General features: G+C 38.9%; 1 protein-coding gene across 1 annotated transcript; it reads right to left on the bottom strand.

Moving 5' to 3' along the window:
• Positions 1-1,764: 1,764 nt before the first annotated feature.
• Positions 1,765-11,507, bottom strand: LOC116256218 (ABC transporter A family member 7-like). The gene is made up of 18 exons (XM_031632510.2): positions 11,384-11,507; positions 9,379-9,760; positions 9,127-9,206; positions 8,850-8,994; positions 8,646-8,765; positions 8,429-8,553; positions 6,826-6,984; positions 5,837-5,999; positions 5,643-5,768; positions 5,449-5,532; positions 4,945-5,312; positions 4,245-4,445; positions 3,987-4,096; positions 3,807-3,891; positions 3,359-3,487; positions 3,151-3,256; positions 2,618-2,706; positions 1,765-2,228 (listed from the first exon to the last, which is right to left on the bottom strand). Exons 1-18 carry the CDS (start codon positions 11,477-11,479, stop codon positions 1,929-1,931), a joined length of 2,868 nt encoding a protein of 955 aa, XP_031488370.1. The 5' UTR covers positions 11,480-11,507; the 3' UTR covers positions 1,765-1,928.
• Between the last annotated feature and the right edge of the window lie 2,102 nt (positions 11,508-13,609).

Below are 13,609 nucleotides of genomic sequence, written 5' to 3' on the forward strand. Positions count from 1 at the left end.
AATTTGATTGTTATTACCTTTGATAGCAGCTGTCGTTACTTTTTTGTAGAAGTTTTGGTGCTGGCTCAATTCTTGTCGACTTTGGTGGTTGCTCATTCTAGTGGATGCCGACTGACATTTTCCTATTTTTTTTGTTGCTTGCCAAAATTCATCATTTGTTACAGTTGTTTACACTCCCTATATGGCTGATAATGTAACGAGTGTAGCAGAAAATCAATATTCAAATAGAGCTCCTCCTTCTCGTAGATGTAGGCACTTAAATGCGAACCATGTGTCTTGTTGTCGCAAGTATTTCTATATGCAGTTTTGATTTTTTTTACTCTCCGAGTTACATCAAGGGTGCCGATCTTGGGGACGCCATTCCCTTGCACAATGTCAGCGGCCAGGTTCTGGAATTCTGCAAGAAGCACGTAGAAGGTACGGTGGAAGCCGAAGACTTGGAAGTCGGGCAGAAGAACCAGAAGCTGAAGAAGTGGCACAGAGTACGTCGATGTGGATACGCAGACCCTGTTCGACATCACTCTGTTAGAAGCCTTTTCTTCTTCTTGCTTCCCCCTTTTGTCTCGTTCTTTCTTGTGATTGTCATTCCTTCTCCTTCTCCTTTTCGTAGTACTAAGATTTGCCAACTTCTGTATTATGCGTTTAAGTGGTTTTTTTTGTTTCACTGGTGTATTGTCTTTTACTTCTGTTTACTTCACCGGAGATGATTTAAGGGGCCTTCCATATTACTAGTGGAATTGACGTCGATGTCTTCTAGTCTAGAAGATCTGGTATAAGATTTTTCTTTCCCTTTCATTAAGCAGTTATAGATTTCCCTTTTGGCAGTGGTGTAAGTAACAAGGCCTTTTCTTTGTGGGGCCTTGTTTACTACAATGTATTTATGATAATAGTATGTCCATTAACATGCTTCCGGTATGCTGTGGTTTCTGTTCATTAAGAGATCTTAACTAGATCAGGATCTATCTGCAAATCAAGTGTTTAAGTCAAATATCTTACAGAAGAAAAGGAGAAATGACTCTTTTAAGGACTAAGTAAAATGCCATAAGTGGTCCTGCATCTTCACTGTTGTGACGACTGTTCTTTTGCTTCTGTGATGATTTTTTGCAGTAAAACAGAATTTGGAGTTAAGTCCGTCTGTCTGTCCGTCTCTGGCTGAATCTTATGGACCTGTTTTTGTTCGTGGGTTTCAAGTTCTTCTGTTACTGGACAATTCCGTTGATCAAATTTACATGTTTTTGGATTGAAACTAGAGTCTATCAAATTTACATTTTCGTTCATTGTGTAGACATTCTGAACAACTAAAAGAGATTTCTATGTGACTAATAACACTATTTGTGACAGTTCAGTTTCATTCCTAAGTTGATACTTCTAGAGCTTTTTCTCCTGGGACCTTTACTGCATAATTTCATTTAATACGTTGCTGCTGTTGGTTGGACGATGGTGGCGTGCTTCCCTGTGAAATTTGGTTTCTCCATGACACTACATGTGTTCAATCTGCAAGCAGACCATCTCATTTTTCCAATTTTCGTTTCTTCTGTACTAAGCGTGGACATGCCGAAGTTTTAAGCTGTTCTAGTTAAAAACTTTTGGTGTTTCACAGGCAGCTAATTACCTTGATACACATGACCTTGTTGACCTTGTGTACTGATAAAAATGCTTCTGCTAGTGAAATAGGAGACTTTTGCGTAAGGGCACCTCGTAAAATTACCAAACTGCAAAAGATGATCTATAACAACCCATTTTTGTTTAAGCACAGGACCATGAAAAAAGCAAAAGTACATAGTTATGGATTTTTTACAGAACGATTAAAAATTGCACACTAAATATACAAATAGTTGTCGGTCTAAAAGGATTGCAAACTAAATATGCAAAGATCCAAATGTAATCTACAGTAAAACGCACGCACATCATAACCATCATACGCACCATCAAGGAAGCACGGTGAATGATTCTGCTCGTCGAGCAACCTTTATGAAGACATCCTCCAAGGTGGTATCTGCTAATCCCCATGCCTGGATGATCAACTTTCTCTTCGCTCTTTCCACGGCCTTGAACACCTCTGCAATTTTGACGTCCTGCTTTGGCAACTCAAATTTCTGGGTGCCTGATAAGTGGTATATTTTGTTAGCTGTTGGAGCAAGTTGCCGCACTAGGTTTTCAACCTCTTCCTCTTGGTCAGCCGATGTTGTCATTGTGAATACGTATGATCCTCCGTACCTAGCCTTCAACTGGTGCAACAAGAAAGGCCATGAATGAAAATCCGCAACGATTTACAGGAAAGCTACCATCACTGCTTAACTTCTTTCCCATGGCTATCATCACCTTGACCCTCATCTCAACTCCTAACTGCTTCATATCGTTATAACATTTTCCTTTTCTTTCTTTTTTCTTAATTTTTTTTATGAATGATGCCTCATCCAATTTTTGTGCTTTCTAATTCTATCCTAAGCCAGAGCAAGTCCCCAGAACCAATTAGATGTTCTTTCCTATGTTATTGTGGTGGTATCAAATGACGGTATCCTGAAATATCCAGGGTTCGGGGACTGGTAGAGAGAGAGAGAGAAAAAAAAAAAGAGATAAATTAGGCATTTCAATTTAAACATGCCCAACAATGTACCTCTTTGGGATTTCCAATGCATTGCAAGTCCCCATCTACAAAAATACCTAGTCGATCGCAAAGAACCTCTGCCTCTTCCATGGAATGTGCTGAAACAACCAAAACAGAGAATCAATCCTTGATGTTGTACATGAGTAACATATCAGAACGCTCGTGCAATTAAGGCAGGGGAGTGGTTGGTTAACTTTGGCATGTCGTCTAGATGCAAGTAAAAGCAATATTAAACATGTTGCACCGTGCTCAGCTCGATAAACCTTAGAATCACGGCTCACCTCGAGGGTCTTGGTCTTATTTTATAACCCTCAATGAGCTCACCCGATTAGCTGAGATGAGATGGGACATAGCTGAATTTTGATGTTTACCACCCTCCTTTGGTCCTGAAGGAGCATGGCTTAAGAAGGAAGAAAATACCATCATTGTATTCGAAACTTTAGTTCTAAATTTTGATCTACATACCCAGGTGAAGCCAAAACAGATATGAGCTTCTTATGCAATACGTTGTATTCAGAAAGGAAGCTGCAAGTTAACCTTACTTGTTAGTATGATTGCCCGATCTTGCTTTGCACGTTTCACGACACTCCACAAGTTATTCCTTGAAGCAGGATCTAGCCCGGTGCTGGGTTCATCCATATAGACGACCTTGGCAGGAAAGTAGATGCATGTTCGAGTATAATTGTTTAATATTCACGAAGGTAATAGTTGAATCAAGCTTAAACTAAAAATGAAACCTTACTTACTTACTTCAGGATCCCCAATCAACGAAATGGCAACACTGAGCCTCCTTTTCATGCCTCCACTGTATTTTCTGGATAATTTGTCACCGACACCTCCATTGAAAAGATTGACACTTTTCAACGACTCTTCCACTGCCTGAATCAAATAACAAAGAAGAGAAAACTTTAAAATGATGAAGGTGACATCAGTACTAGTGACGACGAACATGACAAACCCGAAACAAATATTCTCTCAAGACACCCCTTCCAAAGAACAGGGTGTCTGAAGAATGAGGTCATCCAACCAGGCACTGATTAAACTTGAGTAGAAAATATATGTAGATCTTATCGAATACAATCTAGTCTCTGAGAGTTTTCGTCATGACGATGTAAATCGAGAAGAACAATCCACCATTATTCAAGAGACGAATCATCGAAAAATGACATAAAAATATAAACCAGGAGAGATGTCTTACTTGACTTAAAGCAGAACCTTTGAGGTTCTTCAATCTACCATAAAATAGGAGGTGCTCTCTTCCCGTCAATGTTTCCCAAATCAAGCTGCATGATCATAAACAACAGTAATAAAGTTCCCTTTTCTAACAGATTAAACACCACAAGTAAAAGTTTGCTTCAAAGAGAGAAATAACGATTACTTGTGTTGTGGACAGACTCCCATGCTTGTATATATTTTATCCATATTTTTCCTTATATCAAAACCTCGAATGTACGCAGTACCTGCCGTGGGTGATATAAGTCCGATCATCTGCAGTCAGAACACACAGTCAATCCATTCGCTTTTCTTACCAAATATCACGTTTTGAGAAACAACTGCGCAGAAGGTGCTTCTAGGGGTCAAATGCTGAGTCATTTCCAGAACTAGAATGCGAATAGATCCAAGCCCTTTCGCTCACCATATTGATGAAGGTTGTTTTTCCAGCACCATTAGGGCCAAGCATTCCAAAGCATTCTCCTCGAGGCAAAGCAAGAGACAAGCCTCGGACAGCATGTTTCTCTGGATTTCCATCCTTCCCAGGGTATACCTTTTTAAGGCTATCGCATATGATTGAATGAGCTGAATGGGAACTCAGAAGCAACTCTTCGACCACCTCTCTCTACATATGAAAACGAGTTTCTGGTTAATTATAATTTTCAGATAAATAATAAAATAAAATAAAAGGCATCAAAAGCAGGCGCGCACACAGGTGATCACAGCAGACTTGACAGTCTTAGGATATCTTGGTGAAGGGACAACTAACCAGTTAAATTATAAGGAAGAAGCGAATTGGCTGTCAGGGCGGCACAGGTCAATGTTAAAAGTTCACAAATTGTACAAACTGCTGTGAAGAACTATTTATTACCAATGTAAATTGCATATTATCTAATTAATCTTGATTAGTAATGTGACCAATTCTTACAGAAAGCTTCCATGCCAAAGTGATGATTTTTTCTCGTGATTAATCACGATGCGCCAATGGTGATTGTCTTTGATTGATTACCTAGGCGTTTGGCTATTGCTCATTATTCTCCCGGTAAATTTTAAGTTCATAAATGTGGGAGCACCATAGTTTTAACGAAATCAGTGACGGTTCTGTAGAAGAATAGCAGGCAAACCTCTCTGCAAACATCAGGCTTCTCCATATCTACCACAACATTAGACCCTTGCCTTTGTACGTTTGGCCTGAGTAATGTTTGTGCAGTTCTCTTTTGGCAGGACTTCAAGAAAAACAAAGGATGTTTCTTGACTCCGCTTCCTGCTGAGACAACTTGGTCTAAGTAGTAAGCAACTGGAAGAAGAATGAACCATTCCACAATCATGATAACTAAGACAGCCTTCATTCCGTTCCCACTTCTATTCAGATCCTCCCACTGCATGCCTTTAGTTGCCATATATTGTCCTATGAACGAATGCTGCCCAAGCTCATACAGACCTCGATACAGGGAAAAAGCTGGTATAAGCTCCATAACCACAACCCATTTTCCTGCACGAACAGAATGTTAAAATGTTGGGCAGCTAGACAATGAAGTAGATCAAAAGGATATACATGATTCTTAGAACTTTATGATATGACACACAATCTTCAAGCAATTTTTCCTAATTCTGCATGATGAACTTACTTGGGAAGGTTTCGTCTTCAACAAACACTTGAAAGAGCCCCATTCCTAAGAATCCTGACCCGAACACATATATGTAACATACAACTGTCACATGGAAAGATTCATTCAACGTGCAACTATCAGAAGCCGTGGTAATAGCAGAGTGAGACTCGAAATTTAGGTCATTCAGGATAAGAACTTCAGTTAGACCTCACCTGTAGCAGTCTTAACATCAGAAAAGACTGATGATGCTAGGAAGGCCAGCATAATTTGCAAGTTTATGTAAATGAAATACAACACAAACTGCAGGCTGTAGTCATTGACTCGGAAGAAATCCAATCCTGTCAAGCAATTTAACTGATCAGAAACAAATTAAGAACACTGTAACAGCATGCAGATGTTTCCTTACCAATGATGGAGCCAAAGAAGACGAAGCCGAACATATATACAAATGAAATGAACAGAAAATAGCTGTAAGAAATCAACCAATATGGGCCATCACCAAGCCCATGCATTTTCATCATGATTCTCAAATTCCGCTGCTTCTCGTAGACCAAATACGTTACCATTACCTATAACATAGCATCGAAAGAAAGTCGGACAGAAGCAATCAGTTCAAGCTATATTAATCGTTAACTAAATTAACAAATATCCATAATTAATGAGAAAAAATGGACTATAAGCATGAAGTGTTGGTGAAGATTATGGTGATAATTACATGCTGTTGAATTTTTGAAAAATGTTGCTTGCTTTTCAATGAGATTTTCTTTCCAATTTTCATCAGAATGGGAAGGTAAGACTAAAACTACAAGGCCACGTGGTAATAATATCACATCGCTTTTTAAATATAATCAATGCATTGGTTCTCAAATAGCATTATAATTGGGCATTATTAGCAACCAAAAAATCAATTACACGTGAAATTTTTGAAAAATGACGCACCATGCTTCTTGCTACTATTGTACCTGAGAGAGTTACAATGAACAAGATATGCAATCAATGTTCAAATAACTGTTATCTAACACATAGTTTATGCAGCATGTAGAATGAAAATGGGGAAAAAAAAAACACCCCTACTGCTACTTTAATAAACTAGAAAGTATAGAAGGTACACAATAGATTATTGCAGAAGTTGAGCAACTAAATTATGTCGCAATTGCCTAAGAAAGCGGTGTCGTTGGACGAAGCAAACATCACCGATATATGTCTTCTCATCATTATATGAGTTTCTTTGATACAGCCAATGGTTGCATAGAGAATGTGGATCTTCATGAGGCCTATTGCTTAAATCCAGCCAACTGAACCTCAGCCATTTTTTGCTATGTAGACAAGTGTAAGAGCCTTTCTAGACTAAATTGCAATATAAAATGCCTTCTTCCATCAGGGAGTGACTCTCACCGGGAAAAGTAACTCAATAACCCAGCTGAAGAAAAGTCCACCAAGGAGAGATGAAAAGCTCAATTTGGCCTGTGTCGCAGATTTTGGCATTTCCTCCACAAACTGCAAAGGTATCTTTACACCGGCACCTTTAAGGAACTGAAGGTAGGCATTTGATGCCTGCACATATAAGGTGGTTTCCATAAACTCTGTACTAAAGAAAGAGGCAAGATTTATCAAGTGCAAGAACTGTTATTTTATACACGCTAAGTTTGAAATTGTCAACTGAAAGGCTAACTATGTAGAATATGGGATCTGGAGAAAGAATTAGCAAAACCAAACTATGTTGAAGCACACTGACCAGGAAACAAGAGAGACTGATAAAGCATTACTTCCCTGCAAGAACAAGATACTCCTTTGGAAGAACCATCGGTAGATAATGATTTATTTTTTCCAAGATGACCTTTTATATCCCCACGAAAAATGTAAATGAATTAATAGATGTACCTTTGTGCTTTCAGCACAGGAAAAGCCCTTTGAAAACAGAAGCATGCATGACTGTAACATGCTGCTACGAAAAAGGAAAAATAAAAAATATTTCCCTGGGAATATAATTTTGTTTTCTTATGTTGGATTCTTTCCCCATATTGTAGTGAACTAACATATATCTTCATCTCTATGATGGGTATGCGACGCCTCATGACTTTGTCATTTCTCAAACTGGAGATAAGAAAAAGAATACCATGGCAAGTTTAGTTGATTAGGTTGCAATCTAATTTACTGGGTTATTGTCTGCCAAAGTCAATAATGCATATTGCATCGCAAATTGTAGGGCATCTCCTGTGTGAAGCTTAGGAAAACGACGATCAGACCATAGTTGCTCTTTCTTTATCGAAGCCTTAATGTGTAATTTGAGACCAAACCTGACAGGAAAATTCTTATGCGATGAGAAAGTCATATTACTGAAATGCTTTCCGCTTTCGAGATTTAACTTTCTTCCATTGGGACCGGATGGCATTCAAGTGAAACGAATGACCATCTCAATCTTGTGCCGATCTGTAACATGAAATTATGGAGAACTTCGGTTGACGGACATCATTTATCAAAGAAGTATCAAAGAGGAAACTCCTGCTAGAGAGATTTGATTCCACCTTTGGGTAAATATCAGGACACATAGATGAAGAAAAATAGTTCTCAAATAATACCATAAGAGGAAAATTCCAATCCTCCAACAGAAAACCTAAATTTTATCAAAAGGAAAAAATGAAGCGACCAACATAAGCAAAGATACACTAACGCGATAAGCAAACACGATCAAATAAAAATAACAGGATTAATCATTTGATGTCACAGTCAGGTCCCAGCTCATCTAGAAATCCAACTAAGAAAAATAAATGAGAAGCGGTGATTATTCTGTCAGGTGCTAAGTGATGAGATAGTTGAAGAGGCACTCATATCTCATCATGTTATCTGATGTTCCTTTTGTCATTTGGGTCTTTTGGACTGATAATTATGTTTAATGCTATCTGAGTACAGACAGCGCGAAAGTCTCCGTTAACTTGGAAAGAGAAAAGAAATGATGCAGGACCAAGAGGGTAGAAAGTGCAGTTAGTTCCATACAGACCATATTCAGAGAGCGTGAAATCCTCAACAACTTCATAGGACTCATCCCTAGGTCTTCCTTATATGTTGAATTATACCAAATCCATATGCTGAACCTATTCTCATTTGTGTCCAACAAATCATAAGCTGCAATAAAACATTCAGGCATGATCAGATTGATCAAAGAAATGGATATCATGGTTACGACTTACGTGTAAGCAAAAGTTCAAGGTGCAAACCTGCAACAAATTCGTTAGTCTCTTTTTTCGTGTTCCCCTTCCTGTAACCCTTGCACAACTCAGCATTAATATCCAATGAATTATTTCGCCATAAGTTGAGACCTTTTACACATTTTACCTCTGCAAACAGGTTTTCGTGAGAAATATATGAAGATATAACAGTGACCATTCTTTGAACTTAAGCATGTCGATAGTGCCAGCTACCTGGCATGAGTCGAGTCGAGTCTAGTGGGATAGAGATTGGGAAGGAAAAATTTTCTGGACACTGTGGCAGGATGATGTATAAAGGACTTTCAGAGAGAAAAGCAGGTTCAATAAACTGGGTATCCAGAGGCGTTGTGCTTGTTCCCTGAAAATCAATGAAATACGATTTAGAATATCCGACTACTAAAATTTTCGGGTAAATTTCCTTACCATTTTAGCAACAAAGTATAAAGAGAAAAGATAAAGATGAAAATGGTAAACATGCAGAAGAACTCACTAGAAGGAGATTGGCTAAGCTACCGAAAAGATCTGACAGGTTTACAGGAAGACTGTTGGTAAAAAAATTCTCAGCTACACCTGTCAGTATACAACGGGAAATTTTATCTCATTTCCAAGCCAACACCTCAACATTTAACAGCTGAAACACATTATAAGTACAGCTTTTGAATGAGGAGGATAACATCCAAAAATTTTGAAGTAGGAAAAATAAACCATTCAGTTAACCAACAAATCCCGGAAGACAGCATACGGTTTGCCAAGGTTTTGTTTCCTCCAGTAAATAGTACAGTCACGGGGCATGATTGCGTTTGCTTGCACGAACTATCGGGCAAGTCCAATGAGAGATCGGAATCAGATCTCACAGCCCGATTTTCAGACAGTGGAATCTGCATGAGAGCTGGCCATTTCGGTGGGTTAGGGATGGGACATGAGGAAGCCTGGTCCAGAGTCGAGTACTGGATTCCACAAGCCATCCGGCACGAACCATCTGTACTTGTGTCCACGCACTTGCAGCCACATTTGTACTTCGATTTATCTAGCTCTTGGTCGACCAGCTTTTGTATAAGGAAAAGTATCAAGCATAGGACGACTGGAAAGATGATGAGACCAAAGTTTGTCTTATAGTTCCGTTTCTGCAAAGTAAGAAAAAACGGCAGGAAAAAGCAGATGAAGGTAACTTTCTGGAACAAGAGTAAAAATTGGTTAAAAATAAACAAATAAATTGTTAGATAAGCTTGAACAGAATTTACGATTCATCGGGGCATTTGATATTTCAGAGTGTGTGCTAGCATGATAGCATCGGAAGATTTCGGAATGTTCTTTATTCTTCAAAGAAACAGGTACTAAATCCTTTCAAAACTTCTACAAATTTTATCTCGTTCTTTCACAAACGTAATTTTTTTTTACTTTTGTTTTGCGAAAGAGGGGATGAACAGCGTTGGAGTTAGATCAAGGGAAACCTTGTTTTCATAGGCCACGACCAGAATGGATGTGAAACTATGCAGCTCGGTCGCAGGGCCATCGTTGACACAAACTTTGAGGTCCAATTCAAAAACCCGCAGTAACCAGTTATGCTCTTGCAGCAAGCAACGGTAAATCTCACTGTGCCATCGAACTAAATTTAGATGCTTTCCTGAGCTGATCCACCTGACCACCATGGGGCTAAATCCATGCATCACTAATATATGAGATCCAATTTTTGAACTCGAATCAAAAGTTCGCTATTTTTCTGTCTTCTTGAGCTTAACTATACAAAAATGTTTATCCATATGAAGAACCATTAATCCTTCTTTTGTGCAGTTCATAAGGGTCTTCGCACCATGTTGCTTAAAGGCTTCAACGAAATAATTTCAGGGACTGTAACATCCAAGTTTGCACTGAAATTCTTTGGACCAATAAACGGGGGTACATAACATTCACCACATGAGGAGGATTCGGACTAGCTGAGTTTTCATGGTTCAGTTCTGAGAGACAATTCATGCCGAGTCTGCCATGAAGTTTGGGTTAGGCATTAAGCACGTCCATACAAGAACTTCAAGGGCTCCAGTCTCCGTTCCAAGGCTTTTGAGCAAACCAGATTCATGCCATGTGTTGGGGATGTGAATGGATCGAGCATAAATATTGCCATACCCGGCTATTCGGATATTGCTTAGAATCAACTTTGCATTTTGAATATATAAATTAGAAAAACGTATCCTATTTTTTTCATGTAAGCGCGCGTATTCGAAGATCTTTAAAAATTGGATTTGTATCAAATTCTGTAAAAAGAAACGTAAAACACATCCGTTTCTTATTAATTGGATGTGAATTTTCTAATCGAATTAAACTACTTGAATTTGGATCCCAATGGAACATGCAAACCGTTTGACATTCCGAGATGAACTCCAAGAGCTCGGATAACTACTTATTGCACTTTTTCCAATTATACCTATATTACGCAAAATCTAGCGATAAGCAATAACGCTCTCAAACCTTGACCTTTTAATTCCAAAGGATGATAGTCAGTTAGATTTCTAAATGACAACATAATGTGAAACATCAAAAGCAGAGAGTTCTCGGAGAAACGCCTGCAGTCCTATGGACAGATAATCAACAGAAACTCCGCAAAATCGTGGTTCAGTAAAGCTCATTCAATACCTAGAAGGCGCTCGGGAAATAAGAATCGCCTATGGCATTAGAGCCGGAGCACCGGCCAACTATGAGAACCGAGAAGAACCAAGAACTCACAAGATACAGAGAGAGAGAATGAGAGAGACCTGGAAGGTGAAGTTCTTCCTGAGGAGGGCGTTCGCCTGCGTCCAGAACGTCGGGGGACCAAGGGAGATCCTCCGACGTCCATCTGCTTCCGCCATCGGACAAGACTCTCGCCGGAATTTAACGCCGGTGGGTCAGAACTCACGACTACTGGCGCCAAATTTGAGGGACAATCCTCTTCTTCTCTCGCTCTCTCTGTTCCCGCGGATTTAAAGGGACGTTCGAATCAGTCGGGAGTTGACCCCAATACCCATGAAAGCCACCCCTGATTTCATTTCATGCTCTGCTCGTCACCTGACATGGATCGTTTCCTCCCCCTGTTTTTTGAACACCATCTTCCCGCCAACTCGACCCCACCCATCCAATTTGCATCTCCTACCGGAAAATTCGAGAAAAACAACCGCATTTTGCCGATACGCATAAGCCCGTATCAAGCGATTTTCTTTATATTTTTTGTTTACTCATAAAACTGATTCGATCGGTGGAAAATATCTCTTGTTCTACTTGTGTGGGCAGTTGCTCACACGAAAGTATATGTAATTTAGTTTATTACTTTTTTAGTGTCTCTTAGCATTTTATTATATATTTGAAGGATTTGGAATTTTTTGAAGGTTTTAAAATTAAGATGCCATGTATTGGCCAGATCAGCTCGAACTCGGCTCAACTTACAAAAGTGGAGCTCTAGTTAGTTGAGCCCAGCAACATAAAACAAACTCAAGTTCAAGCTAACTCGACTGGTTGTGTAGCCCCTAGTGCCCTTCTGTGAAAAGTTTGTGGCATGTATGGAAATGAGAAGTGGATTACACGAGACACATAAAAAATTCATTCATTGTATGGGCAAATACTTGTGTGCAATCTCTTTAGAAATCGGTGTAGTGGCAGACTTAGTGCGGAAAGCTGTTCATTATTAATCGGTGAACCGGCCATTCAACAATTCAGTTGAGTCGATTATGAATTGGTCAAAATCTTTAAAAAAGTCTTGTAGAAAAATGAAGAAATGCATAGAAAATAAAAAGTAATAATAATCATAAAATACTTTTAGTTAGTTAGAAATTGACACGAGGCACTCTTGAATTGGCTGATGAACAAAATTTGTTTGTCCCAGATACGGCTCAATTCAAAGCAGCAGATTCAGCCTATTCTAATTACGTTGCCTATAAGCAGTTTGTTTGTTTAATCTGCTTACGGACTGGGTGTGAGAGCTATGTCAACGGGGGTGACATTGTGTTGTGTGTGTCACCGTAGTGGCATGGCTTTAGACTCACAAACTGGTATTCTATATAATACTGTTAAAACCGGTTCATCGAATCACCAGTTTTAAATTTTTAAGGTAAAAACAAATTTTCACAAGTTAAACAAATTATACAAATTAACACTTACACATGGTAAACGAGTTAATGTTAAATTAGTTAACACTTAAACGAACTAAACCAGTTAAACGAGTCGAGCTCGAGTTTTCTGAGCCGACTCGGCTCGTGTGACGGGTGTTATATGCAAAAGCAAAAGAGAAAGCTATGTGCACCGACTATGTTATGTGCAGTTCTCGGTGCATGACATGCGTAAAAAGCCTATGCATATAACCAACTTGGATATGTCATAAGAGGTCCTGTATTAACAGGAGAGTTTTTGCGCTAGCAAAGAGAACCAAATGGCCCCTAGATTTAAGAAAAACTGATGTATGTAAAAAGAGCGACAGCTTGGTCTTTCGTCCTCAAACAAGTGGGTGACGTTATCTGCGTCTTTTTCGGATCCATTAAAATAGCATTATCTTTGTTCCTATTAAAAATTTATTTTGATTACATTATTAACTTTTTGTTAGTCCCAGGTTCTAAATTTTCTCCTCTTTGACTTATTGATAGTAACACTTGTAGAAAAATGAAGGATGTTTTTAGAAAAAGATACTTTTAAACTGTACAAGTCCCTGATCTTCTTCTTTATTATGCATCTGTGCGAGTCCTCCACACTTCATCTTCTAAACTGAAGTCCGATAAGATGGCCTTCTCATGAATAAGTCTGTTCCCATGCCCCCATATCCTCCAACAAACAATAAAAAATGTGAGCTTCTAGCACTTTCTCATGCATTCACCCTTAATCTCTGTAACTCAAACAAAAGATCTCTGTAACTCCAAATTTGTACTTATCCATCTCTGCCCTCTTTGAGCTCCTGCACTCTTACCATAATATGGCCGTTGATTTCATCACCCTTTCTACACAGTGTACACCTTTTT

The sequence above is a fragment of the Nymphaea colorata genome, chromosome 6 (assembly GCF_008831285.2).
Source record: "Nymphaea colorata isolate Beijing-Zhang1983 chromosome 6, ASM883128v2, whole genome shotgun sequence".
NCBI classification, from domain to species: Eukaryota; Viridiplantae; Streptophyta; class Magnoliopsida; order Nymphaeales; family Nymphaeaceae; genus Nymphaea; species Nymphaea colorata.